This window comes from Apostichopus japonicus, chromosome 8 (genome assembly GCF_037975245.1).
Source record: "Apostichopus japonicus isolate 1M-3 chromosome 8, ASM3797524v1, whole genome shotgun sequence".
Lineage (NCBI taxonomy): Eukaryota > Metazoa > Echinodermata > Holothuroidea > Aspidochirotida > Stichopodidae > Apostichopus > Apostichopus japonicus.
In genome coordinates, this window is record NC_092568.1 from 12,349,569 (window position 1) to 12,374,974 (window position 25,406).

Consider the following 25,406-nt stretch of genomic DNA (forward strand, 5'->3'; position numbering starts at 1 on the left):
AACTACTGATACCTGTACTAAACATATATGATAACATGTTTCAGGTTTACATTGTGCAGAAAACCCGTTTGCCTATACGGTTAGTCCTTGACGCAAAGCGGCTGTTGACGACATCCGTCAGTTGATTGTTGCTATGAAACTGACACTTTGTTCCAGCGAAGTGCCTGGCTAACTGACCTTAAAATAACGTAAAATTATTTACCGCAGTTTTGACAAGGCCTGTTGATTAAGCGTAAGAACAATACAATAGTAATTGGTGTGAAATAAATGTTGCATGAAACTTTGCTTTTATATTTAGGTTAACTCGTAAGTTTAGGTCTAATTGCTACGGAAGCCAAGCTTGGTACCACAACCTAAGTTAGGCCCAACATTAAACCTGTAGCAACTAACATTGGCAGAACTAGTGCTAGGCTAGTTCAGAGCGGTCGGTGCATGGTTTTTGAATAGCATTTAAAGTTGCGAGAGTTGAACAATTTAATTTGTGGTTGACCTTGTATCTCCCACTACTTGTCAAGTGTTGTGTTTGATAGTACGTTGTGTAATTTCTTCGAAGACTGCCTGTCATAGTGTTTTTCAGCCTACAATATCAAAGGATGAAATGTGAATAATGATTGTGTAGCCCTCAGTGTGCTTAGCACTCAAGCACCAAGTATCACACTTGTGTACACAGATTGGTTAATTAACTGGCCATCTAAGGCATTTTCATATTGTTTTTCAAGGTTAACCATAACATAAGGCCTGTAGACCTTATCTTACCCTGACATATATTCCGTAATAAGATGATTCTATGTATTGTTGACTTGCAGGACATTGATAAAGGAGTGAGTCCAAAATGACAACTATTCTCCAGTCATCACATGGACCTCAAGAGGTTATAAATGCAAGGAGGACAGAATCGTTAGATGCGCCACACATTTTGAAACTGGTAAACTCATCGACAGGAGCGCAATTTGGACTTGTGAATGTAGTGAATATCATGTAAGGAGATATGATGATAAGACAAATCAATTTAAATTGACTATGCAATGTTTAGTTTTTGTGCAATGATATAAGTTAACCGGTATGAGTCTTCTTTCAAATGAATATTTTTCTTAGCCAAATACTAATTGTTGAAATCAGGGTTGGGTTGTCAAAAGTATCTGGAGTGAATATAAACATTTTCATACAACCAAAAAACAACCAAGCTGTGATTGAGGCTTCCACAAAGGAACATCCAGGGTACTTGATACATTTGGCCATTACTAATTTTTTATTAATATTTTTTCCAACCTGGAACGGGTTCTTAGTAAAGGATGTTCACTGGTTCATGGCAAATTTTGGGAGCATGAGGCAAGAAATTTTGAGGAGATGTGATAAAACTCAATCACAAAATGGTTTAAATCTGTTCCTCCAAATGTATAGCTACATGGCATAACTTTCTTATATGTAATCTTAATAGCTGCAAGTAATGTATTAAAAATATTTTCTGTACTAGAACATATATTTTTAACTCATATTCTCACGATGATCTACCAAAAACTGTTCATCTTGAAACCAGCTCATGTGACACACTGTTGTACATAGTAGCCTTTCATGGCATAGAGGATGTCCTAATCTAGTCCTTGATTTGAAAGTTGTAAAGTGCAAGATGTCCTAGATTGGAACAACAAGGATCTAGGAATTAATATTCGAAGGAAGCAGAGCATAACAAAAGTTCATATACAGTAGGTAATACATGAAATTGGTACAGTGAATACTTTTAATATTGTGACTGCATTTAAGATAGCTGGTGGCATATCATGCTGTGTGTTTGTGTTCATGTGAATGTATAATGGAAGACGTTCCATTGTAAGTGGAACACCAGCTTTAAATCGTCAACTTTTAAAAGTCAGTCACTCGAGCCAGAGCAGTAATGGGCGATTATTGAACACCCAGTCATAAAGGACAAAGATAATATCTTTAATGCATGGGCGGCGATCATGGGGGGGACGGGGGGACATGTCCCCCCAATATTTTAGGTGGGGGGATATAGTATCTAATATCCCCCCCAATATTTGGTGGCATAGTTTTTTTAAGCATATGTTTTGTATTTCTTTATGATATCGCTAGTAATTTCAAAATAGAAAATGCTTAGATGCAACTTACAAGGCCTGGGAAGTGCCATTTCCATCGATCTGGGAGGCATTTTCGGCCAAAATTTTCTTTTGCGCTTCGCGCCAACTTATGGTGGCGCTACGCTAAGAAAGTCTGGGTAAAAGCTTTGCCCCTCCCTTGGCAAATTCCTCACAAGGCGCCTGTCTAACCGTGTCACAATTTGTTACTATATATGACCGAAAGTAGTGTTTACTTCTTTTTTTTCGAAATGAATAGCTAGACGGACCGCATCCATATCCAAATTTGGTTTGCCTCTTGTGTATGAGTGTAAGTATGTACAATCATATATATGATCCACATCGATATGGGTTCACTGGGTTTCCATTTGGCCTGTTTCCTACAAGATTTTTAACCGCAGGTGCGTAGCCAAGGGAGAGGGGGGGCAAAGGGTGGACACCGCCCCTCCCCCTCAAGCATATTTTTTGGGTATTTTCTATGATATCGAAGTTTTATAGTAGCCGTTATAAGAGGTTTTAATATTTGTACACCAATAATTTAACTGTGTCTGAATTTTCGAAAATTCCTTGACCAACATTCTTCATCGTACTTCCCTCTACTCGTTCAATTTTGACCGGTCTGTTAGGGGTTGAGGGGGGGTTTTCTATATTGGTTGTCCATAGATGAAATTTTGTGCAACATTATGGGTATGTTTTGAAGTGAATTTATTATTCAAATTCTGAACAAATAATGGGCTTAAAACCTTGAAAAGTGGGGCTGACGGGTATTGTGGGGCGTTACGTAGAATTACCTACAAAAGCAATGATCCACAGGAGACGCAATGAGGTCGAACATGATGTGTGACTGGTGACAATCTTGAAAAAAGGTCATGAATTAAGAAAAAAAACTATTAGGAAAAACTTGGTTCTCAGGCAAAAGTGTACATCTGGTTGGTCATTTTCAAGCCCGAGAAGTGCCATTTCTGGTGATCTGGGGGGCTATCAAAACCAGAATTTTTCTTGTACGCTGCGCGCCAACCGATGGTGGCGCTCCGCTTTGATAGTAATTCGCCTGCACCCAAGCAAATGTCCCCCCCAATATTTGAAACAGATCGCTGCCCCTGCTTTAATGCAATTATTTGGTGATCGATATCTATCTTTCTGTTCCATTACAGAGAAAAAGCAGTATTGGCCGTGACGTTAAACAACGACAAGGGAGAGATCCTAGCTCATGCGGCATTTTTTGATTATCCGAATATTCCATCCGTCGATCAGAGTGAATGGGAGAAATGGCTTTCATCCAATTATCAAACAGAAACCAAATGCACAGTATGTACTGTAAATATTGTGTTCAACAAAAACTTGATAATTTGTTAACTTTTGGCATTAATAGCTTACATGGAAACATAGCACTTAATATTGTTCTGTTCTTTGCTGTAATTAATTTGATTAAAATATTACAACATGATTATTAATATGATTTGATTAATATGTAATGTCATTTGAGTAATTTAATGTTATCATTCATAATTCGTTCACATTTACTACTATTTTTATGTTTCTCCACAGCCACTGAATTCTCTATTTTTGCATTATTTTGTGGCCAAGAAAGCATTTTCTCATGGAAGTGCAAAGGAGATCATCAGGTAAGATGAAAATTCTTTATTATTGAGTATTAAAATTGCTTTGTTGATGAAAAAAGGGAGCATGCCTGGCAGACTATGGCTTGGCCAAGTTTATGTACATACATGTTGATCGAGAGATTGTATTCTCTGTTTAATGTTGAACCATACTTTTATTACTTGCAATTTCAATCTAAACAGGTTGTCTGTCTATTATGCAGTATTGTAACAATATTTTATGAGAGTGATAGAAATTATGAATCAATTGTGTCTCCTGCCACAAAAGTATGTTAGATAGTGTCCTCCTTCCCGAGGGCTGATTCTCGTGAACTATTGCTGATTGACCCTATGACAAACTGAACTTTCTGTTTAAGTTGTCCACAGAGTAAAGGTAATGTCCTATCAATTTCAGTGTATATGAAAGTGCTTATAAAGAAGGCCTATTAGTACCATTTGATAAAGTATTTTTACTTCGTGCAAACAAATCTATTTGCTGCTACAAATTTATTGATTCATTCATATGAAATATTATTATAATTTTGCATAGCAACAAATTAATAATTTGCTTAAACTAATTAATATTCATCCCAACGAAGTAATGATTTGTAGCCAAAGAATTAATAATTCAGAGCGATGACTTTAACATATTTTTGAATGTTGCTTATGGCTTTCATACTGTTTACTTTCATTAAAGTAAGAAAAAATATAATTATATACATTCTGTAGGCCTAAGTAAACCATTGATAATAGTCTTGAAAATTATGAGTTTCCTTACATATTATCACCTGTTGTGACACAAATGGTGGTACTGTATGTATATAAATATTTTTCTTATGTTTGTGGGAGACAGATCAATTAACCCTCTTTGGCATCACTATTGTTAATTTTTATGTAACATTAATAATTATATCACCCAACTGGTTTGTTACTTGTGTGATTGAGTCTAGAAATTTGTATTTATATTTTGTCACTTTGTTATAATTTGTAGAGAAAGTAACTAGTATTAACACACTTTGATACGGGAATCACGATATATGAACTTCTTTCAATACAGGACTGTATTTAATGCTGTCCCGGACATCCACTACCTTTTCCTTGTCTTGCCTAACGAGACTGAGCCGGAGCCTGCCCTCGATGACGTGTTCACTCCTCTTGACTCATCATCAGACGCCAAGCACACAGTCTATGTCTGCAATAGACATGAACACTCTCCTGTTCTCTTTGTCAGAAAAGCCCGGTAAATTATTTAAATTACATTTGTACATTCCATTACAATTTACCCAGTGTCCACACTGTCTAGAATCATGTCTTTTAAAGGGTGTGAAGAATCACGCATAGAGAAACGTAATCTGGTAATCTGACCTAGTTTCAAATGAGGTGTAACAGAAGTGTTAGACACCACCATTGATCCCAGAAAATACACACACAGCTTGCTACCGTTGGTAATTAGACATTAGTGTACAATCAATACATACAGCTACGGCCAATACCCACAACACTGTACATAGCAGCGATGGACATCTCAGGTCTAGATAAAAGATAACAAGGTATCATGTTTCATTGCTGTCTGCATTTTGTAGCGACAAGAAGAAAACTTCACTTGCAAGCAACGGAAAGTTAACTTTTTCAGAGCGAGGCACGCGGTTTGGGGCGAGTCTTCAATGCCTTTAACTGTTGAAATATAGCCCACTATGGTATGAGCACACTCTGGAATTATGTTGATAATTGTAGCAATAAAATATACATTAATTCAAGCATGCATTAGGATTGGTTCAACTACAAGAACACCTATTTGGGAAATTTTATTATAAACTGTACTTTCACGTCCTGCTTCAAAGCACTTGTACTGACAGTATCAGCAGCATGAATATCCTGATTCTATCAAATAATAGGCTAGGAACTGGCCATACTGTCAGTACTAGTGCTTTAAAGCATGGTATGGAACAACAGTATAGAGTGGTATTAGCATTGGAAAATTGTCTCAACTGGCTGTCAAGAATCGTGATCAAATGGATGCATACACAGTGAGGATAGGATGAACCAATTACGTATTCTGTAGCTCCAAAGTTCACAGAATAAGTGAAAACTTAACACAAGGTCAGTTGACACATAAGAGTAGGTTACAGTAATGCAAATTTCGGGGGATTATCTTATGCCAGAAATTTGAAGGAAAAAAAATTGATTAATTTCCTATCACAAAGTCTGAAAATAGAAAGTAAGCAATCACCAGTGTTATTCTGTATGTTACCAAAATGTATCGTAACTAAACTAGATCTGAAGAATAATGCAGGAAAACCGCTTTTATTGGAAATTTGAAATTAATCTCTGCAGTTTGCTCAAGCTTGAGCATAACTCTGTATAAACAGTATTGATGCTTTTAGCAGTCATTAGAGATAATATGAAAATAGGAACACAAGAACAACCTTTATGGTTGCAAAGGGAAACAACCATTTTCAAAGAGTTACATATCAATTTTAAAAGTTAAAACCACTTCCCAAAATGTGAGGAATGACCACTTCTCCTTTTATACTTTAATCTGATCTTGAAATCCTTTAATAGTCACATCCTGACTTTGATATGATACTTCACGTGTACCTCACCCTGCTGACCAGTTGAACTTCAATCTTGTCATATAAAAATCATTCAATCCATTCAAATGTTTAGCAATTTGCTTATTATTCAAAGTCAATCTCTCATTTCAATTGATGAATACAAATAATTTGATTTTTTTTGTTTCTAGAGTGGAAGATCACGATGACTTAACACCGATATTTAACAGACAGAGTGACATGCTCAACGACACCTACGGTGGTTTCTTTCTAGCGGAACTGATCGAATCACAGGATGAAAATAACCACTGCATTATCGTAGAGGTAGGTAGCATTGCTTGTGACCTAGTGACCTCTGACCCTAGTTACCTCTGACCCTGGTTACCTCTGACCTTAATGACCTGTGACCTGCTGTAAAGCATTAATTGTGACCCTAGTGCATGAGGGGGGTGATTATTTGTCGTTGAAAATCATAGGTAAATTTGAAGGTGGAAGGGTTCAACAAGTAATCATTCCTTTCGATTCACTTTCTAGGATGCAACATCATTTGTATTGAAAGGGGGAGAGGAGGGGGTAGGGCAGAGAGTAAACCCTCAGTGAACTTTTTAAGGTGATGGTGATGAGGTAAAGTTCAATTGTAATGGAAATACATGTACAGCTGTCTTGAAGATTTTTCATCTTTTGTTTAGGCTATAGCCAATATTTTAGGGGAAGGGGAGAAGGGTGGGTGGGGTTGACAATGTAGTTGTGTCTTTCTAATCTTATAGATGTTATTTCAAAAATCCAGTTGCAACCTTAAATGTCTTTGCTCTGTGAAAATTTATTCACAACTTTCCCTTCTCAGTTGTCTATACATTCTTTGCCTGTGGAATAGAAAGTAAAACAAGATTGCATTTAGACTGAGTTCTCCTCATACAGGATATTTTAGTTTCAACCTCATTGAATTATGTTTCATGAAGGTCTGTTACTCCTAGTGTTAGATTCTAACTCTCTGTTTTTGATATTTTATTTTTTTTACTTTTATTGAAACTTCATTATGTACTTTGTTGTACAGATGGATGGGTCAGCTGTTGGATTTATGAGTTTATCAGAAGATGTTGACCTAGATTTACTCAACTCCTGCTTTGAGTTGAACCCTTTCCACGGTCTCCATAAACCACATCCTGATGACGTCCTCTCACCACCCACCCCACCGCCTCCTCCTGGTCAGTTTCCATGATATTGTTTGTTTGTTTGTTTTATTTTCTTTATAATACAAAAAAAAAATGTGCAAAGTAGCTGTTCGGGTTTTCTTTCTTAAAGCTGAACCAATGATTGTCCCGAAATAAGTAATGAAAAACAAACCGTTGAAACATATGGTCAATTATCCATCATTTACAACCAAGATCAGATCGAATTTGCCTGCTTGAGGTAGTTTTAGAAATCAAATTTTACCCCGGAGAACAGGGTGGATTTTGAGTTCCTCCAGAAATGTATGTTGAGGGGATACAAACCCTTTAATTTGCTAACATTTCTATACAATGGTAGTAAATTTAAGGACCTTAACTTTTTCAAGACATCATTGAAAAATGTTGTTGAGTGTTATCCGGGAACACAAATTTGGGACTTTTCTAAACACATGTTGGAGATCTGTGTCGAGAGGCATTTAAGCTAAAATATCTTGGTATTGAAAGTTTTAATGAGCTAAAAGTTTATGGTATATTAAAAAAAAAGATGTAAGAGAAATGGGAATTTTAGGTTACGTCTTGCGTTTTGTCTCAAACAATTCTGAAGGCACTCCATATTTTTATATATTCCATTCGTCGGATATTTATAATTTGCAACCAAGTTTGTTATGTACCGGTCAGACCCTATATAGAATTATATTTGAACATGTCATGCAAGGTTTTGAGTCGTATCGGTACAGCACTGGTTTGATCATTCATGTTCATTTTCACTTTGCTAAACTGTAAATGTTTCTCTTTTATTAAGTAGTACATTTCTTTTGTATAGTTTTTCCATAATTAAAAAAACTTTCCCTACTCCTTTACAATTTTAACTATGTGTCAGTTCGTGAAGTTGTCATTTTTAAAAGATAATAATTTAAACTGCCTCCTAAATTGACTCAGCAAAATATGTCATATTGATCCTAGTCTGTGTCTATTAGATGAGGAAAAAAAAAAACACATTTTAACGTCTAAATGTAACAAACTTGCTCATCATTTTTACTCGTCCACTGTGGTCATGATTCTAATACAACCATAGGACCATTCATTCTCAGACTTGATTTCCCTTTAAAATGTAACAAAACCAGGAATTAATGCTGTATGATTTTATAAAAATGATGCGAGGAAATCATCTGTTTACAGAACCAGTCGTAGAAGAAGAGGATAAGGCCAGTGAGAAAAAGCTCTCCAGATCGAGCTCTCAGGTATCAGGTGAGGATGAAATAATGAAAATAATAATTATAATGTATAACGCTACTATATATGAAAGTCTTGTGGCAACCTTTTCTCTGATCCAAAAACGATGATTATCATTCGATGAAAATGTTTTGTTTATCTTTAGTCCTCATCACTGTCCTCCAGGTAAGATACAATTATGGAGATAGATTGGTAAATGAAGAAGAAAATTTTGGAATTGGGATATAAGGGGGAAGACCAACTATTGACAATCAAACTTCAGATTTGAACACAATTAGGCAGAGATTTATTCTCATTGATTAGATTAATTTCAATAAATATTGATATTGAATGCATTTCTATCTATCTATTTTTTTACTCTTTACTTTTAAGCATTCTGCACATGATAAATCACCTCTATGGGTCAGTAGAAAAATCTAGATTTTCAGAGATTAGGTTAGAAAACCACTAGGTTAGATTTCAAGCTGACGTGAATATTCATTATATGAAATGTAAATTGCTTTCAATCTTTCTTAAAAATTATCTAAACCTTTCAATGCCAATTGGAGTGACCTCAGTACAAATATGTATTTGCAGTATGTAGCATCTGATTTCCAGAGGAGATTCAAGAGATTCTAGAAACCACAAATTGGCTAGACTTTCAGATAGGATATGATTATTCATAATGTTGCCTAATAAATTAGTAATCTGAACAGATCCTAATTCTGACTTTGGCACTTGAAATCATTTTCTTAGGCAATTAATTTTAGAAATATGTAATAGGGTTCAACGATAAAGTATGTAAGTGACGATGATATTAAGGTTAGTTAATTGATTGCCTCGTTAATGAAACTTTTTGTTTTGTTTTATTGTCTTCTGTGTTACCCTAGGTGGAGATACTGTAGCAGAAGGTGAAGCTACTCCAAGTCAAACTGGTGGACATGTGGAAGAATCTGGTAACTGTCTCTCTTGAATTCTCAAGATATAAGATAGATGTTCAATCTTTCTTGAGGTTGTTATTTCATATATTCGATAGTTATATTTGTCCAGTTTTATAGGATGTAGGTACTTTTCTTAAGAGAAACATTTGTTTTAGCCAAAAGAAGACAACTCCAGAAATGTTAACAGGTTTTGGCGTTTTTGCCCTGGACACTTAGACACCTAAGATGGTTGTTAGTCTCTACAAAGAAACAATTGTGAAAGACTGTAATCGGAGACTAACAATTAACACATTACTGTAACAAACCGTAAGTAGTCAGATATTTGGTGATTCTCAGTCGCAGCCGACCGGGTTAAATTTTGTTGTCTTGTACGTCAGTCTTTATTCTGTTTTCTGAATATTTCATTGTTTTCATCAAAAACAGATAACAAATCACTGAGTGTTTACAAATTAAGAGTTCTATACAGTAGCACTACACTGTACATTATGCTTCACAGCTGATATATATATATATATATATATATATATATATATATATATATATATATATATATATATATATATATATATATATATATATATATATATATATATATATATATATATATATATATATATATATATATATATATATATATATATATATATATATATATATATATATATATATATATATATATATAGATATATATATATATAGATATATATATATATATATATATATACATATATATATATATATACATATATATATATATATAGATAGATATATAAAGATATATATACATATATATATCTATATATATATATAGATATATATATATATATAGAGATATATATATATATTTATATATACATATATATCTATATATATATATAGATAGATATATAAAGATATATATACATATATATATATATATATATATATAGATATATATATATATATATTTATATATATATATATCTATATATATATATATAGATAGATATATAAAGATATATATACATATATATATCTATATATATATATATATGTATATCTATATGTATATCTATATATATGTATGTATATTGTTTTCTTTGTAGGTGATTCAAGTATATATATATATATATATATATATATATATATATATATATATATATATATATATATATATATATATATATATATATATATATATATATATATATATATATATATATATATATATATATATATATAGATATATATATATATATAGATATATATATATATATATATATATATACATATATATATATATATACATATATATATATAGATAGATATATAAAGATATATATACATATATATATCTATATATATATAGATATATATATATATATATAGAGATATATATATTTATATATACATATATATCTATATATATATATAGATAGATATATAAAGATATATATACATATATATATATATATATATAGATATATATATATATATATTTATATATATATATATCTATATATATATATATAGATAGATATATAAAGATATATATACATATATATATCTATATATATATATATGTATATCTATATGTATATCTATATATATGTATGTATATTGTTTTCTTTGTAGGTGATTCAAGTGCACCAGTTGTAGAAGTCCAACACAAATTGAGCGAGGTTCACATGCATAGGTATGTAATTCTCTGGCCAGCAACAAAATTCTTATATCCTCACTCCATTGTATGCTCTTTTATTCTTCTCAATTTAATTGGCATTTTCAAGTTTTTTTTTCCCGGCTTAATTTGTTTACCTTAGATGGTTGTTTATTAATTCCGCCATCAGTTAATATGAGTGCCATTTGCCTTTAGCGTTTACTGAGGTGTTTGTCATTTTATATCACCCACTGCGTGATTTCCTCACCACGTGATTGACGACTAGTTTGTCATGTTTCTGTTACCAGATAACGGTTAAGTCTAAAGTAGATGTATCTAGGTCTATTCTAAGTAACAGATAAACCCTTTAGCTTGAATTTTTGTCATTGCTAACAAATGGTCAAGCTATAATAACTTGGTGCTTGCTACCTTCAAGGCCAACAAAATCAATAAATGAAACATATATGTTGTATTGCGGTTATTATATATGTTCAATGCACTGCTGCATGCATCCACTAGGTATTACCTCTTTGTTTAATTTCAGTTAAACTTTATTATAAAGCACACCATCTGCATGGATCAATTTTGTAATTTACAATCAGCATTGTTAATTTTTCTCAAAGTAAAAGGAGAGCATCCATAAAACTACTTCTTTTACTCTCCGACTCAGCTCTGCGTCGGTTGCAAGTGCAGACCCAGCGGAAGAAATGGATGAACGGATGTCTGTTGCTTCTGGTCAGTCTCATGTAAGTTGCAAACGGGGAATGTTTAATGGTATTGTTAACAGCATTCCATGAGGAAGACTCATTTTAGTTTGTACACCTGTGTTCGCCTTTACCAATTTTATCATGTCCAGATGTCATATGATTGCAGATATAGCAGAAAACCTATTCTGACATATTTCTTAAACTGCTGATGCTGTAGTCCAACTGATCTCGAGGGGAAAAATAAGATTGCTGGCTATATCTACAGTGGTACTTTCCCCTCGACTTAAAGATGTTAGAACAAACTAGTTTATTAGGGTTGCTGGATTATTGTTGTATGAAAAATCAGTTTTATATTCTATTCATATATGTATTGATATATATTAATATATATATTTATATATATATATATTTTTTTGTCTGACATGTTGTCTTCATTTCCAGAAATATCTTGACATTTTCACAACAGATTTGTGGGAAATGTGTGCTAGATTTGGTGGACTTCTCAATCATAATACTTTTCTTCTTGTGATAGAATGGTTACATTGTTTAATACTTGACAAGTTTACATAATCACAGTTGTGTACGAAAATGATAAAAAGAAGAGCTGAAAGTTGGAACGATGTTTTTAAGTAGATGCATCCAAACAATTCCTTATCTCCCATTTTTCTCTGGCAGGTATCCTCATCTGCTTCTAAGAGAGTTGTTTCAGAATATCAGGAGCCAACCCCTCCTCAGAGTCCCCCTGCTACAACTCCTGTCCTACCTCAGTTCCAACCAGAATATAAGGGGGAGCTGAATGCATTTAGTATCCAGCTGTTTTGTGTTGACGAGAGGTTTGAAATGAGGTAAGTTATCAATTTACTTGAGGTACGGTATGGATTCTCTCAAAATCTTTCGTTGATAAACAGGTAATAATGAATCAGATCTAACAGGCATGATAAGTACCTGTGTTTTATAGTTGTAGCCTATAGCATGGCTTCATTGACTCACACACCCATTTATCATCTTGAGCCTATACGATAGGGATTACTTTATGATGAATAACTTTTTCAAACAACTAAGGAAATCCCGCCTTGTTTGGTAAATATCCTGGTTAAAAAGTCGTGCCTGGGGCTTGTCATTTTGTGTAAATCTGTGATATCATAGTGCATTTAAAGGTTAAAATGTTATGGACCAACAGTGACCTACCTGTGACTAATCTGAGATCTGGAAAATATTGTTTTCAATTCACAGGGAAATCAATATACTAATTAATTACAACTCCTTGATTAAAACTCCTCTTTTTCTTGGCTATTTCAGATCTATGGATTTCCTTCCGAAGGCCTTTTCCTTGTATCCAGATAAAGACTTTTGTATTCTCACTGTCCCTCATCTAGTACCAGAATTTCCTCTGCTGCAATCATTTGTGGTAAGAAGAACCAATCAGACCTTCTGATTAGCTACATTGTATTTCTGACTTTCTGTATGAACCTTCCTGTAATTAGTCAAGGTATGAAGGTTTTGAAACCAAGAAGGTGGAGAAGTTGGATTCATGGTTGGCCAGTGATTTTAAAAATATGATAATTATTTACAAGACTGAAGTACTACTGGCAAAGACCGGTGCAATATGCAAAGTTGTCTTAAACCAAATCATTTAAAGTTTAGTTGTTATTTTATAACCAGATAAAGCATATTAACAGTTTACAATGTTATGATTTATATGATTAATTATATATAAATAATTGAAATAAGTACACAAGCAGCTATAATACATTTTAACAAAAACAAATTTGAATATATCATTAAACAATTCCTGAGTTGATGATATTTTCAAATTCTATAATGAGAGCACTGAGGTGGAATCTGATCTTGAACAACCTATATGTTTATTAAATCATCTTTTGCTCATTTCCATGTTCAGAGAGTCACACCAAAATGCCCCAGCATCCTTCCTCAGGAGCTTTATCTCTTCAGCAAGGCCGGCCTTCTGGAATCGTTCACGGTCAGACCAGCTTGCTCCTCAGACAAGGAAGAAATCCTGAAAGTGGTTGAAAATATCCAGAATAAAGAACTTCTGATTAAAGATTTGGAGACATACTTACAAGCCAAACGGGATCCAGTAAGTAAACGGCAGAGTTACATCATCACTAATCGCTTACTTGTCTCCTCACAACTGTTGCACCCCTCTCTCCCTAATGCTCTGTTTATTACTGTTTACATTGTTTCCTACTTTGCCATCTTACTGAATTACTCCTCCCTTCATTTACATCTCCATACCTCGGAAACCACATTAATTTTTACTAGACATGAAATTTTATTATATTACATCCTTAGATGTGTTCTTTTCTGCCATTAAAAGTGTATTAGTGCCACCATTTTATGAATTACAATGTGCTTGATCCATATCCTTGCAATTTGAGAATGTCTGTTTGGAAATCCTTTGAACGTTTTTGGGTGTTTTAAATGTTATATTCTCTTCAAGAAATCCAGATCAGCTGCTGTTATTTCTATTAAGTGTGTTATGTCAATCTACAAGTGGTTATTTGATTATTATTTCATCTTTTGTCTTATAAGGACGGTACGCCAATCCAAGCGTTAGTGGCCACATGTTTGAACCAGATCGTAGGGATCTCTATCACCAGACAGGAGGAGGATATTGAGTACGTCCGCTCACACTACAACGTTGAGGATTTCATCTACTTCAACCACCATCGACGGGACCAACACGGCCATCTTCATCACTTTGCTCTCAATCCTGTCTTCCAGCATTGGTCAAAGCATTTCCTGAAGGAGATCCTACGACAAGCCCATTACACCTGTCTGTATTATCCGGTTTACCCTGGCAACACTGAACAGGTAAGGACATTGGAAGGGACAAGCTTAAAGATACATGCTTACTTTATCCAGTCTACCCTGATAACACAGAACAGGTAAGGACATTGGAAGGGACAAGCTTAAAGATACATGCTTACTTTATCCATGCAGTCTACCCTGATAACACTGAAGACTAGGTTATTGGTAAGGAACAAGCTCAATATACATGCTTCTAGTATCCAGTCTACCCTGATAACACAGAACAGGTAAGGACATTGGAAGGGACAAGCTTAAAGATACATGCTTACTTTATCCATGCAGTCTACCCTGATAACACTGAAGACTAGGTTAAAGGTAAGGAACAAGCTCAATATACATGCTTCTAGTATCCAGTCTACCCTGACAACACTGAACAGGTAAGGACATTGGAAGGGACAAGCTTAAATTTACATGCTTTCTTTTTCCAGAATACCCTGATAACACTGAAGAGGTAATAAACAAGCCCAACATACATGGCTTACCTTATGCAGTCTACCCCGATAACACTAAACAGATAAAGGACATTTAGATTACCCTACAGAAACATGCTTACTTTTTCCAGTCTGTTGTGATATCACTGAAGAGGTTAGGAACAAGCCCAATATACATGCTTATAGTATCCAGTCTACCCTGATAACACTTAACAGATAAAGGATATTTAAAAAGAGAAGCCTGCAGATACATGCTTACTTTATCCAGTCTACCCTGATAACACAGAACAGGTAAGGGACAAGCCCATCATACGTACTTATAGTATCCAGTCTACCCTGATAACACTGAACAGGTAATGAAAAAATCAGATGGATGGTTTTCTTCTCCTTTAAATAGGAGACTTTCATCATTGGTTAACAATTATAAGGATATTGTTTCATTTTCATCATGATATTAAAGTTCACTACAAATAATGTTATTTTTCTTTTGCTTATTAGATGCTGGAGACTCAGTCACTGGTCACATGCTTGAACTTTATGGTTCCAATCAGAGCACGGAGGCAGATTGCTTATCCATTGGATCAGCTGGGTCAGAATGCTCCTTCTCATCGGATCACAATTAAGCAGGTAATGGTACTCAAAAACTAATCACAACTCTAGTCATACCCTTCCTATCAGATTTGATCTGTTCTCACTCGAGTTATGGTACAAATGCTTTGAAGTATTCTTTGTGAAAGGAAGTGAAGTCATTACCTAGGTTATGACTTGCTTCACCTTTGTAGAGTGTTCAAGCCTCCCTCCTCCCCCACAGGCTCCTTCCTCCCTCCTCTCCCACAGCCTAGGTCTCCTCCCCACAGCCTGCCTCCTCCCCCACCGCCTCCCTTTCCTCTCCCACAGCCTCTCTCCCCCTACTGCCTCCTCTTCTCCCCCACTGCCTCCCACTTCCTGTCCCACAGGCTTCCTTCTTCTCCCACCCCCCCCCCCTTTCACAGTCTCCTTTATCACATAAAAGTTGCTTTGTGTCATATGTTGATGTTTGTTTTGAAAGTACCAGAACTTATTGAGGTTTGCAGTCTCATGCAACCGACTGAAATATATTTTGTTTTAATTCATATGGATAGCAAGAGATATGACATTGTGAAAGAGTGCAACCAGCTGTTCTTAGGTCAACCATCTGATAACATAAGTAACATATTCACTTTCATTTTAAATATATTTTTCAGTATTGAATATTCATAAAAACTAAATATGTGTTGTTTGTTTGTTCATACAGGAACCCTATGCATTATGTCACATCAATCGTAAACTAAGCCTGGAGCCGAAGGTAACAGTGAATGCCAGGGTTGTGGTGGTCGGTGCTTCAGATGTTGCTATTTCATTTCTAAACACTTTAGTGTTTTGGTAAGAACATCCCTTTTTTTTCCTTTTTTTTTTTCTTTTTTTTTTCTTCTTTTTTTTTCTTTTGTTTTGTGTGAAGAAAGATGATTTTGCTCTTTTCAAAGTAGTTTTCAGACTGAACAAATTGTTACAGCTATGGATGTTAACGTGCCAGGAATATTTACACAAATGGTCGTAACATTTCTTCACCCTTATTTTCAGCCCTCATTTGAGGTTCAATAATCTGGTTTTAATCTCACCTCATGGATCACCCGGTGAATACATTAGTTCCTTTCTGTCGAGCCAGGAGTGCTTCACCCATGAAGAGATGGCACAGATCTCTCTAAGGACTTGGGTCAATGTTGTCAATGCTAAGATGATGGCTATCAATAGGTGAGTACTATTAAAGAATGATCTGCACCTCTCCTGCACACTCTCCTCCCCCCCTCCCACTCCCTCCCCTTTACCTCCTCCACACCACTAATTGTCATAAATAAAGGAAACCTTCATATACCAGATTTTTAAAAGATGCAACTAATTACATCATCAAAACCTCAATCCTTTCTGCAATTCTGATTGTCATTATTATTTGTTTCTAAAATTATTATCTTTAATATTAATACTATTTTATTTTATCATTTTTGTTATTCTTATTCTTATGATTGAATGTAAAGTTGATGCACAACCACTAACTTGCAACACGAGATTCTTATTCTTATTCTTCTTCTTATTATTATTATTTTTATTATTATCATTATTATTATTGTTATTATTATTATTATGATACTTGTTGTTGTTATTATGATTATTTTAAGAGAGAAGTAGGTGATACACAGCTAAATTTGATTCCAGCCATCACTTGTTTGCATATTTAAGCGAATACATCTCATCCAGTGCTTGAAATGACCATCACCTCTTCACGCTCTTGTCAGGTCAAGCAAGTACGTTAAGATCACTGGGGGCAAGAAGGTCCCATACGATCACCTAATCCTGTGCACTGGGAAGCAATATTTCATCGGTGCACCCTCGGGAGTTGATATCAGCAACACGAGCAGTGCACCCACGATACCTGGTGTTTCCAGTAAACGACTGATGGGCATCGTTCCGTCCAACGTCTTCACCATCAACGACCATTACGATGCTGTCCTGCTCACAAAATGGATGGATTTAAACTTCAAGGACACCGCAGGTACATTTCCTTAGAGGTTTCTTCCTGAGATTATTTCCTCACCATCCCTATTGATATGTCAAAGAGCTATAAATATTTTAGGTCAGTTTTTTTTGGATGTGTGTATTAAACTCAAGCAGCAAGAGGTCACTTACCATATGTGTTTTAATTCCCAAGGTGTGTTTAACTGTTTAATTATTAATAAAGGTTTTCTTTACCTGGAAGGATAAGCAGTGATCTGTAGTATATTCAATTTTCAAATCTAAGAAACTTTATACATTTGAAATAGAGCAGAGATGGATCTCTATGTTGTCGTCGTAGATAGTAGATACAAAATGATCACCAGCAGCTTCACACGATCCTATGAGTGAGAAGAATTGTGTGGTTGTGATATTATTCAAGGTGGAAGGGAGTGAGGGGTGGGAGGGGGGGGAAGTGGACTGATTTGAAAGAGCGCAACACACACACCGCATGTGATAATCAGGATGTAATCGGTCATTTGTAAAAAGAAAACTTGGATAAGATTTTTTTCTCTTCCAGTAAATCCAGTTAAAAATAAAGATTATGGAGTCATTTTTTTTTAAATATTTGTAAAAAAAATAAAGATTATGGAGTCATTTTTTTTTTTAAATATTTGCCTCAGTCAAATGTACTCTTTATTTTCCCATAGTCTAATTTACTGTTTCTTATCCAACGTCAAATTTACTATTTCTTTTCCCGAAGTCAAATTTACTCTTTGTTATTCCTAAATTTAATCTTTTACATTTTGTTATTTTGTAGTCTCTACTAGCAATATTTTTTGTGATAAATTACATTCTGTTTTGTTCATCAGAAAGGAATGTCACCCATGTGATACAATTTTTGTCACTGACTTTTAACTCTCTCGATTTTCCAGGTAAAGCCATAGTTTACGGCAGCACCATTGATGCATACACAGCTGTGCAGGGTCTTCTTGACTTTGGGATCCCTGGGAATAGATTGGCCATGGTCCAACCACCCCTTGAGACTGGGATCACATGCTTCAACAATCCTACAGTGGAAGAGGCATGTCACGCTGCCATGAAGGCAGCTGGCGTAGAGGTGTACCAGGGGTACCAATTAGCCCAGTGGAACGATGGCAAAGATACCTCCGAGGTCTACTGTGCGTCGTTCACGTCCAGTACTAAGCCGTTAAAACTGGAATGCTCTCTCTTCATCTGCCTGCAGAAGAAAGCTGTAGATTATGAAACTTTTAAAGGTCAGTGCTCTCTTTTACCACTGAAAGAAGAAGTGCAGGCTATATAGAAGAAAATCTCTTTCTAATGTAATTACCTCATATGGGTAGATATGTAGAAATGTCTGTAGTGTATGCCAGGGTATGGTGTGTTGTAGGATTAGTTGACTTCTTAATGTAAAGTAAGAAAGACCAGGTACAATACTTTTTTGGGACATCCTTTCTGGATATAATTGTACTGTATTTCGTAGATCCTCCTTCAAGCAAGAACTCGTGAAGAAGCCTCATTGGCTTATCAAAGCCGCAAGCTGACCGAAGTCAGTCTCTTAGATTCATATTTAACGTGCATGATTATCAATTGTCAACCACTCTGTAACTGGACGACATACATTGATCTTGGAGTGACTCAAACCGGGGACCTTATGATTGGAAGGCACCGGTGTTAACCACTGAGCTAACACTCCTAATTGTTAAGTCTATTGCAATAGTTTTGTTGATATCTTCAGAGATTGCATCAGTTAAATGTGAGGAGCAGGGGAAGTAGTTTGAATTACCTAAATATCTTATTTGGAGGATACTTTGATGTATTTATACACCTTTTACTTTCCTCTCTTTACTCTCAGCCATCAATGACAGCTGCCTGGTCTATGACGGCAGTCTCGTCATCGATGCTAACTTTCATACCAACGATCTGTCCATCAGAGGAGCCGGTCCGCTGACAAAATTCAAGAGAAAGTATCATGCTGAACCATGGTAGGTGTTTATCATGTCCACATGTAACCATTTGTATGCTGAACCATGGTAGGTGTTTATGACCACATTTAACCATTTGTATGCTGAACCATGGTAGGTGTTTATCATGTCCACATGTAACCATTTGTATGCTGAACCATGGTAGGTGTGTATAATGTCCACATTTATCCATTTGTACACTGAACCATGGTAGGTGTTTATCATGTCCACATTTAACCATTGTACACTGAACCATGGTAGGTGTGTATAATGTCCACATTTGACCATTTGTACACTGAACCATGGTAGGTGTTAACCATGTCCACATGTAAACAATTGCATGCTGAACTGTGGTAGGTGTTTATGACAACATGTAACCATGTGTATGCTGAACCATGGTAGGTGTTTATCATGTCCACATTTAACCATTGTACACTGAACCATGGTAGGTGTGTATAATGTCCACATTTGACCATTTGTACACTGAACCATGGTAGGTGTTAACCATGTCCACATGTAAACAATTGCATGCTGAACTGTGGTAGGTGTTTATGACAACATGTAACCATTTGTATGCTGAACCATGGTTGGTGTTTACCATGTCCACATGTAGTAACCATTTCCTCCTCCATGTTAAGTTACCCCCTGACAGGGTTATGTCAGTATTTACATTTAGACTTTCTTAATACCATACCTTATTCATTCTTTCATAGTTAACCCTGATAAATTGATTTTATTGTGACTATTATGATCAAAGCACAAAGAACAGCATCCCACTTTGAATGCGTTCTTGTCACCTGATGAGTCGTTAAAATACAGACCAGTTCTTTTTATGAGGAATTTGTTTAAATGAATCACTTGGGTTAAACTTAGTAAACAGTTGATGATGTTAAACCTTCATTGATATAAAAACCATTTGAGTATTTCTTGAGCTACTCATCGGGCAAGTTTGCATCGAGTTCCAGTTAAGGTCCATTAGTTGTTGTGGATTTTGTTTTTCAAAGGTCCATTGATACACGATGCCAGCGACAAACTCTATCATACATGCAAAGATTTTATATTTCCATTACTCTCAGTGCTACAAGCACAACTACTATATAAATCTACTCAAACCTGTCTAACTCTATTTTCCAACACTTTGAAAGCTACCATTTTGTTGTTATCATGTGATGTTTTTTTTCTCAAACCAGTGACTTAAGGAAAAAGCTTGTTTGTTGTACTATTGTCAATATTTATGTTTGTCCACTTAACATTTTCACAGCCGATGTTCCAAGACCTTATGTTTTATTGCAAATTCAAACTCGAAGCAAACATGGTCTTTGTCATAAATCACACTTGTTAAGTAACAGCTCACTGTAACCTTAAAGGGCTTAAAGAGATTGTTGTTAGCCTTCATCAGGAACAGAGCAGCAGTTCATTGAAAGAAATGTGTGAAAGATTGAAATTAATAAAGAATTGAATGGATAAATCTAGGAGAGAGTTGTGTTTTGTTGGCAAGTTAAGAAATATAAAAAAAGGCAACCACCTTTGTAAGGTTATACAAAATCCTTTCTTCTTTGCATGATTCGTTTAGGAGCCATGCAAACTTCAATTCCGTGGAGGTGGGCATATCTCTGGCCTCGACGATGCTGCGCCTCTTTGACCCGACCATCGAGAACGATGTCGATCCACCTGATGAACCCCTCAACCTCATCCCCCTCTATGGCCAGTCAAAGGCCCAGAGTGGTGTCCTGCCTGGAGGGTATCACTACTTTCATTTTACCAAACCAAACCTGCCGGTTCCCTTAGAAGCTCAAACAGCACAGCTTGATTATGTAAGTCTCTTTCCTTGGATTATAAATGTTAGTCTTTCTAGTTTGGTTATAATATCTGCCAGCATTTGTCAAATATATTGATGATTGATATCATTGAATGATAGCTAAATAATAATTTTGACTTTTTGCCCATCCCACTGCTATCCTACCTGAATCTCAATGATGAACAGATTCAAATTGGACTCATCTAATGTAACAAAAATTCTTTTAATGAGCTTTGAGATCGTTCAAATATTAAATTGAATGCGTAGGTATGCTCGTCAGTTAGTCGTCTGTAAACGTTCTGCTTTTTACTTTAGTAGCTGCAGTAAGGGCTTTATGTACCACGACATGCATGTATGTGTGTATGCGTGTATGTATTTTAGATCCTCCTGCTCGCAGCAAATTGCGAAGAAGCCATCACTGGCTCATCAATGCCACAAGCTGACCGAAGTCAGTCTCTTAGATTCATAATTAACATCCATGATTATGAATTGTCAACAACTCTGTGACTAGACGACATACCTTAATCTCGGAGTGACTCCAACTCGGGACCTTGATTGAAAGGCACCGATGCTGGCCAAAGGTGTTGGCCAAAGGTTTTCAGTCTTAAAAGCCATTACATTTAATCCATTTGGTTTATAATTCCCTGTCATATAAAGACAACTTTATGTAAACTGGATTGCTTGTTCATTCATGAAACAAACCATTTTCCATTTTCAGGGCAGACAATTGGTGACTGGTTCTGCTGACGGCCCAGATCCTGACTATTTCAGGATCCACGTGAATCAGTACAGTAGCATCGAGACCCTGACCTGCCTCTCTAAGAAAGTAAGTCAATTTGCTGAATTTTGCTTTTTTTTACATCTTGCTCTTAATGACACTTTGACGAACAAAAGTCCATATGCATGAGAGCATGTGTGGATACACCCACTTATCCACACCCTCGCTAGGAAATATCCATAGGATATGTCCTTGTTTGTGAAGGATATACGCCTAGGAAGTATGTACTGTTGTTCATCAATGGCGGAGCGTCCATACAGTCAGGGGGGTGCGGATGCCCCCCTCCCCCTGACGGACTCAAATGGACTGCTGGTGCCCTTTTCAGCATTTGACCAGTTTGTACTTGTTCGCGATTATTGACTTTTTCATTGCGCTCTCATCTACCTATTGACATATGTCACATTTTGTTGGTGTAATTTTCTGACAAAATGCTCTAACGGCTGTCTTTAATTTATCGGCACTTCCGTTGTACGAAACTTTTTCCAAGAACTGTATGGAGGGGGGGGGTCCAGAATACCCAATAGGCACAACAGGCATTGTGTCAGGGCTCCGCTTAGATAGTGTCGAAAGCGCCCATGCAGATCATTCTCCACCCCCTCCCTGACCAATACCCCTAGCTCCGCCACTGTTGTTCTTGGAATCGAACATTCTATAGGATATATCCTTAAAATTAAGGCTAATGGAGATAATTAGGTGGTGGATAAAGATGTGCAATCACAGAACACACTAGCTTTGTGTACACAATTAAGAACCTATCTTCAATTGTCCGAGAGAGTGTGGTAGGTGTTTCAGGAGAAATATTGCCCAATTGCCACCCACCCCTTTGCACAACCCCCCCTGGCCCTCCACCAGTAGTCAGGGGATGATTGTACAATGCCTCTAATTTGTGTTTTATAGACTAGATGTCACTTGGAACTATCCTACTAGTGTTAAAAGTACCACAAAGGATGTCAATTTGTTAATCTGTCTTCAAGTCATCCATTTCTATCAAACAGAGGTAAACCAACAATTTACATGGTCTGATTAGATTATAAGAGAAAGTAGACCACACACAGAATCTTCTATCTGTTCTAAATCCAGTATTTTGTAAAGCATTTTGTGGTTAACCAAAGCCATGGGTATTTTTTCTCCTTCAGCCATTTGAGAAAAGCAATTACAAATGTCTGTACAACATCCACGAGAGATTCCTGAACAATATGATCTCTAGGTTTGACGAAGGTCTCATCAAATCCTTCTACGAGTTCTTCAAGGAGAACTGGTGTTTGGCCATCTTCCATGACCGTTTCCAAGATTTCAGACAAGAAGTTAGAGAGCTGTTGATTGAGAGACCCGTAAGTAATCGGAAGTAATATTCTATGCTCTCCTGTCCTGCTTCATAATTCTTCATTATAGGCATTATTAGTAACGTTATTTGCAGTTATAAAACGATTATATATATGTATTACAAAATGTCTCATTATTTGCAACATGTGGGGTCAACAGTGGTTAAGTTTGCTTTTAGTTGAAAACGAATATCAAACACAATGCATTTATTGTATAAAAAGAAGGAAAAAATTTGATTACTTGGGGTAAGGAGAACATAACTTTACAGTCCAGTTCAAACTTATGTAAGTTTTGACTGATATGCAATCCCCACCAAAATCACTCAGATTAATTTGGACATTTTTTGCTAATTATTTCTATCCCTTCCCCTCCCTTAAAAAAAAGTGATATTTGCTGATCATTATCCTCAATAGTTAAGAATGTAACAGCTTTAGCCCTGATTCAATAAACAATGCAGACTAGGCTTAGTGGCTTAATTCATCTGCTATGACAGTGCAGTGGGTGTAGATTAACGACTGATGTTTATTTTGGAAATGAACATACTTCCATAAGATCATGTTATGCATCTGTTGAAACATTAATGCAACAATTATATAGCACACTACTTTCTTGTTCACGTGTATTTGGTGATAGCGTGAATTATGCTGTAAGTTCAATATTTGTGGCAGCATTATATTAATCGATGTCCAGTGTAAAATGTTTGTGAGTTTGTTTTCGAACCTGTTTCCATACAGATTTGCTGTATCAATTTATTCTGTGTTTTTTACTTTACAGTCGGCAGATGTCGCTTCACTCGAAGAAAAAATCCAAGAGTTGATTTCCCAGGATCTTGAGGTAAGTCGTGACACTGACAGTCGAATGTTCAAACAGTGACAGGTCACACACCGTCAGTTTCACACCTTTGGTACTCGCAGCTGCAGAACATTGTAATTCTCACAGGATGAGTTAACTAGTCCACTTTGAAACCTCCCCCAATTCCCGAGAGTAATATTAGATCGTGTAGCCCTCAGGAAAACACTTCACAGGCAATTTTAGCAAGGCTCCAATTCTGGGATGAGATAGAGAGAGAGGAAATTGAAAATTGGATCCATCTAAAGGAAAGAAATTTGTGGATGATAGATTTTGCTGTTGGGCTCCTTTTTCTGACCTTTCATTTTAAATATTTGTTTAGTATTTTTTTTGAGCATAAAGTTAAGTTCCTATCTATTGCTGTAAAATTGAAAAAATTTACTTTTTTTTTTAATTTTATTTTAAATTTCACTCTCTTTAATTAGGAATCACAAAAATTCTGTTGGCAAATTGCTTGCAAACTCAAAGCACTGTTTACGTAAAATGTTAATCTGTAGAAGTTTCTAAATAGTACGATCTTCTGATCCAAGCGATATCTATTCTCAAGGAGTGTCTGCAACTTTAAAGATATTTCAGATCCTCCTCTCTGTGAATTTTTCTGTATGATTTTTGCTTGGTTGTAATTAATATTCACATTTTTTAATATTTTACAGTTGGAGCAAAGAGACAGAAAGTACTTGCTAGATGAGTTTACAAAGACTGGAACCAAGAGATCAGTTGAGACAAGACTTTTGAGTTTCTTGAGTTATAATTACTATCATCTCCCTATGTATGCCAAACCTGGCATGGTGTAAACACTGAAAAAATAAACAAGTGCTCTGGAAATGAAACCCAAAATTGAATTCATAACTCTAATGTCTACTTCTTCAAAGAGGTGTTAATTTACTGGTCGCAATAGGTATAAAAATATATATTGGATGTATAAGAGATCTTGGGATCTGAAAAAAAATTGTTGCCTTTTTTTTTTTCATTTTTGTTGCTATGATTTTGGAAATTTAGG

General features: G+C 35.5%; 1 protein-coding gene across 3 annotated transcripts; it reads left to right on the plus strand.

Moving 5' to 3' along the window:
• The first annotated feature begins 68 nt into the window (after window positions 1-68).
• On the plus strand, window positions 69-25,248 carry LOC139970426 (cilia- and flagella-associated protein 61-like). Of its 3 annotated transcripts, none has more exons than XM_071976083.1 (26): window positions 69-188; window positions 807-978; window positions 3,245-3,398; window positions 3,639-3,715; window positions 4,746-4,928; window positions 6,432-6,564; window positions 7,295-7,445; window positions 8,589-8,657; window positions 9,512-9,577; window positions 11,177-11,237; window positions 11,869-11,944; window positions 12,581-12,750; window positions 13,205-13,313; window positions 13,806-14,003; window positions 14,459-14,740; window positions 15,667-15,795; window positions 16,442-16,569; window positions 16,768-16,938; window positions 17,478-17,734; window positions 18,609-18,950; window positions 19,550-19,679; window positions 21,232-21,472; window positions 22,175-22,282; window positions 23,371-23,565; window positions 24,332-24,391; window positions 25,060-25,248. In XM_071976083.1, the coding sequence occupies exons 2-26, from the start codon at window positions 833-835 to the stop codon at window positions 25,198-25,200; spliced, it is 3,777 nt and encodes a 1,258-aa protein (XP_071832184.1). In that variant the 5' UTR covers window positions 69-188; window positions 807-832; the 3' UTR covers window positions 25,201-25,248. The 3 variants fall into 3 exon arrangements, with proteins under 3 accessions (XP_071832184.1, XP_071832183.1, XP_071832185.1); XM_071976082.1 differs by having other exon boundaries at window positions 77-232; XM_071976084.1 differs by lacking the exon at window positions 69-188 and adding an exon at window positions 412-529.
• The last annotated feature ends 158 nt before the right edge of the window (window positions 25,249-25,406 follow it).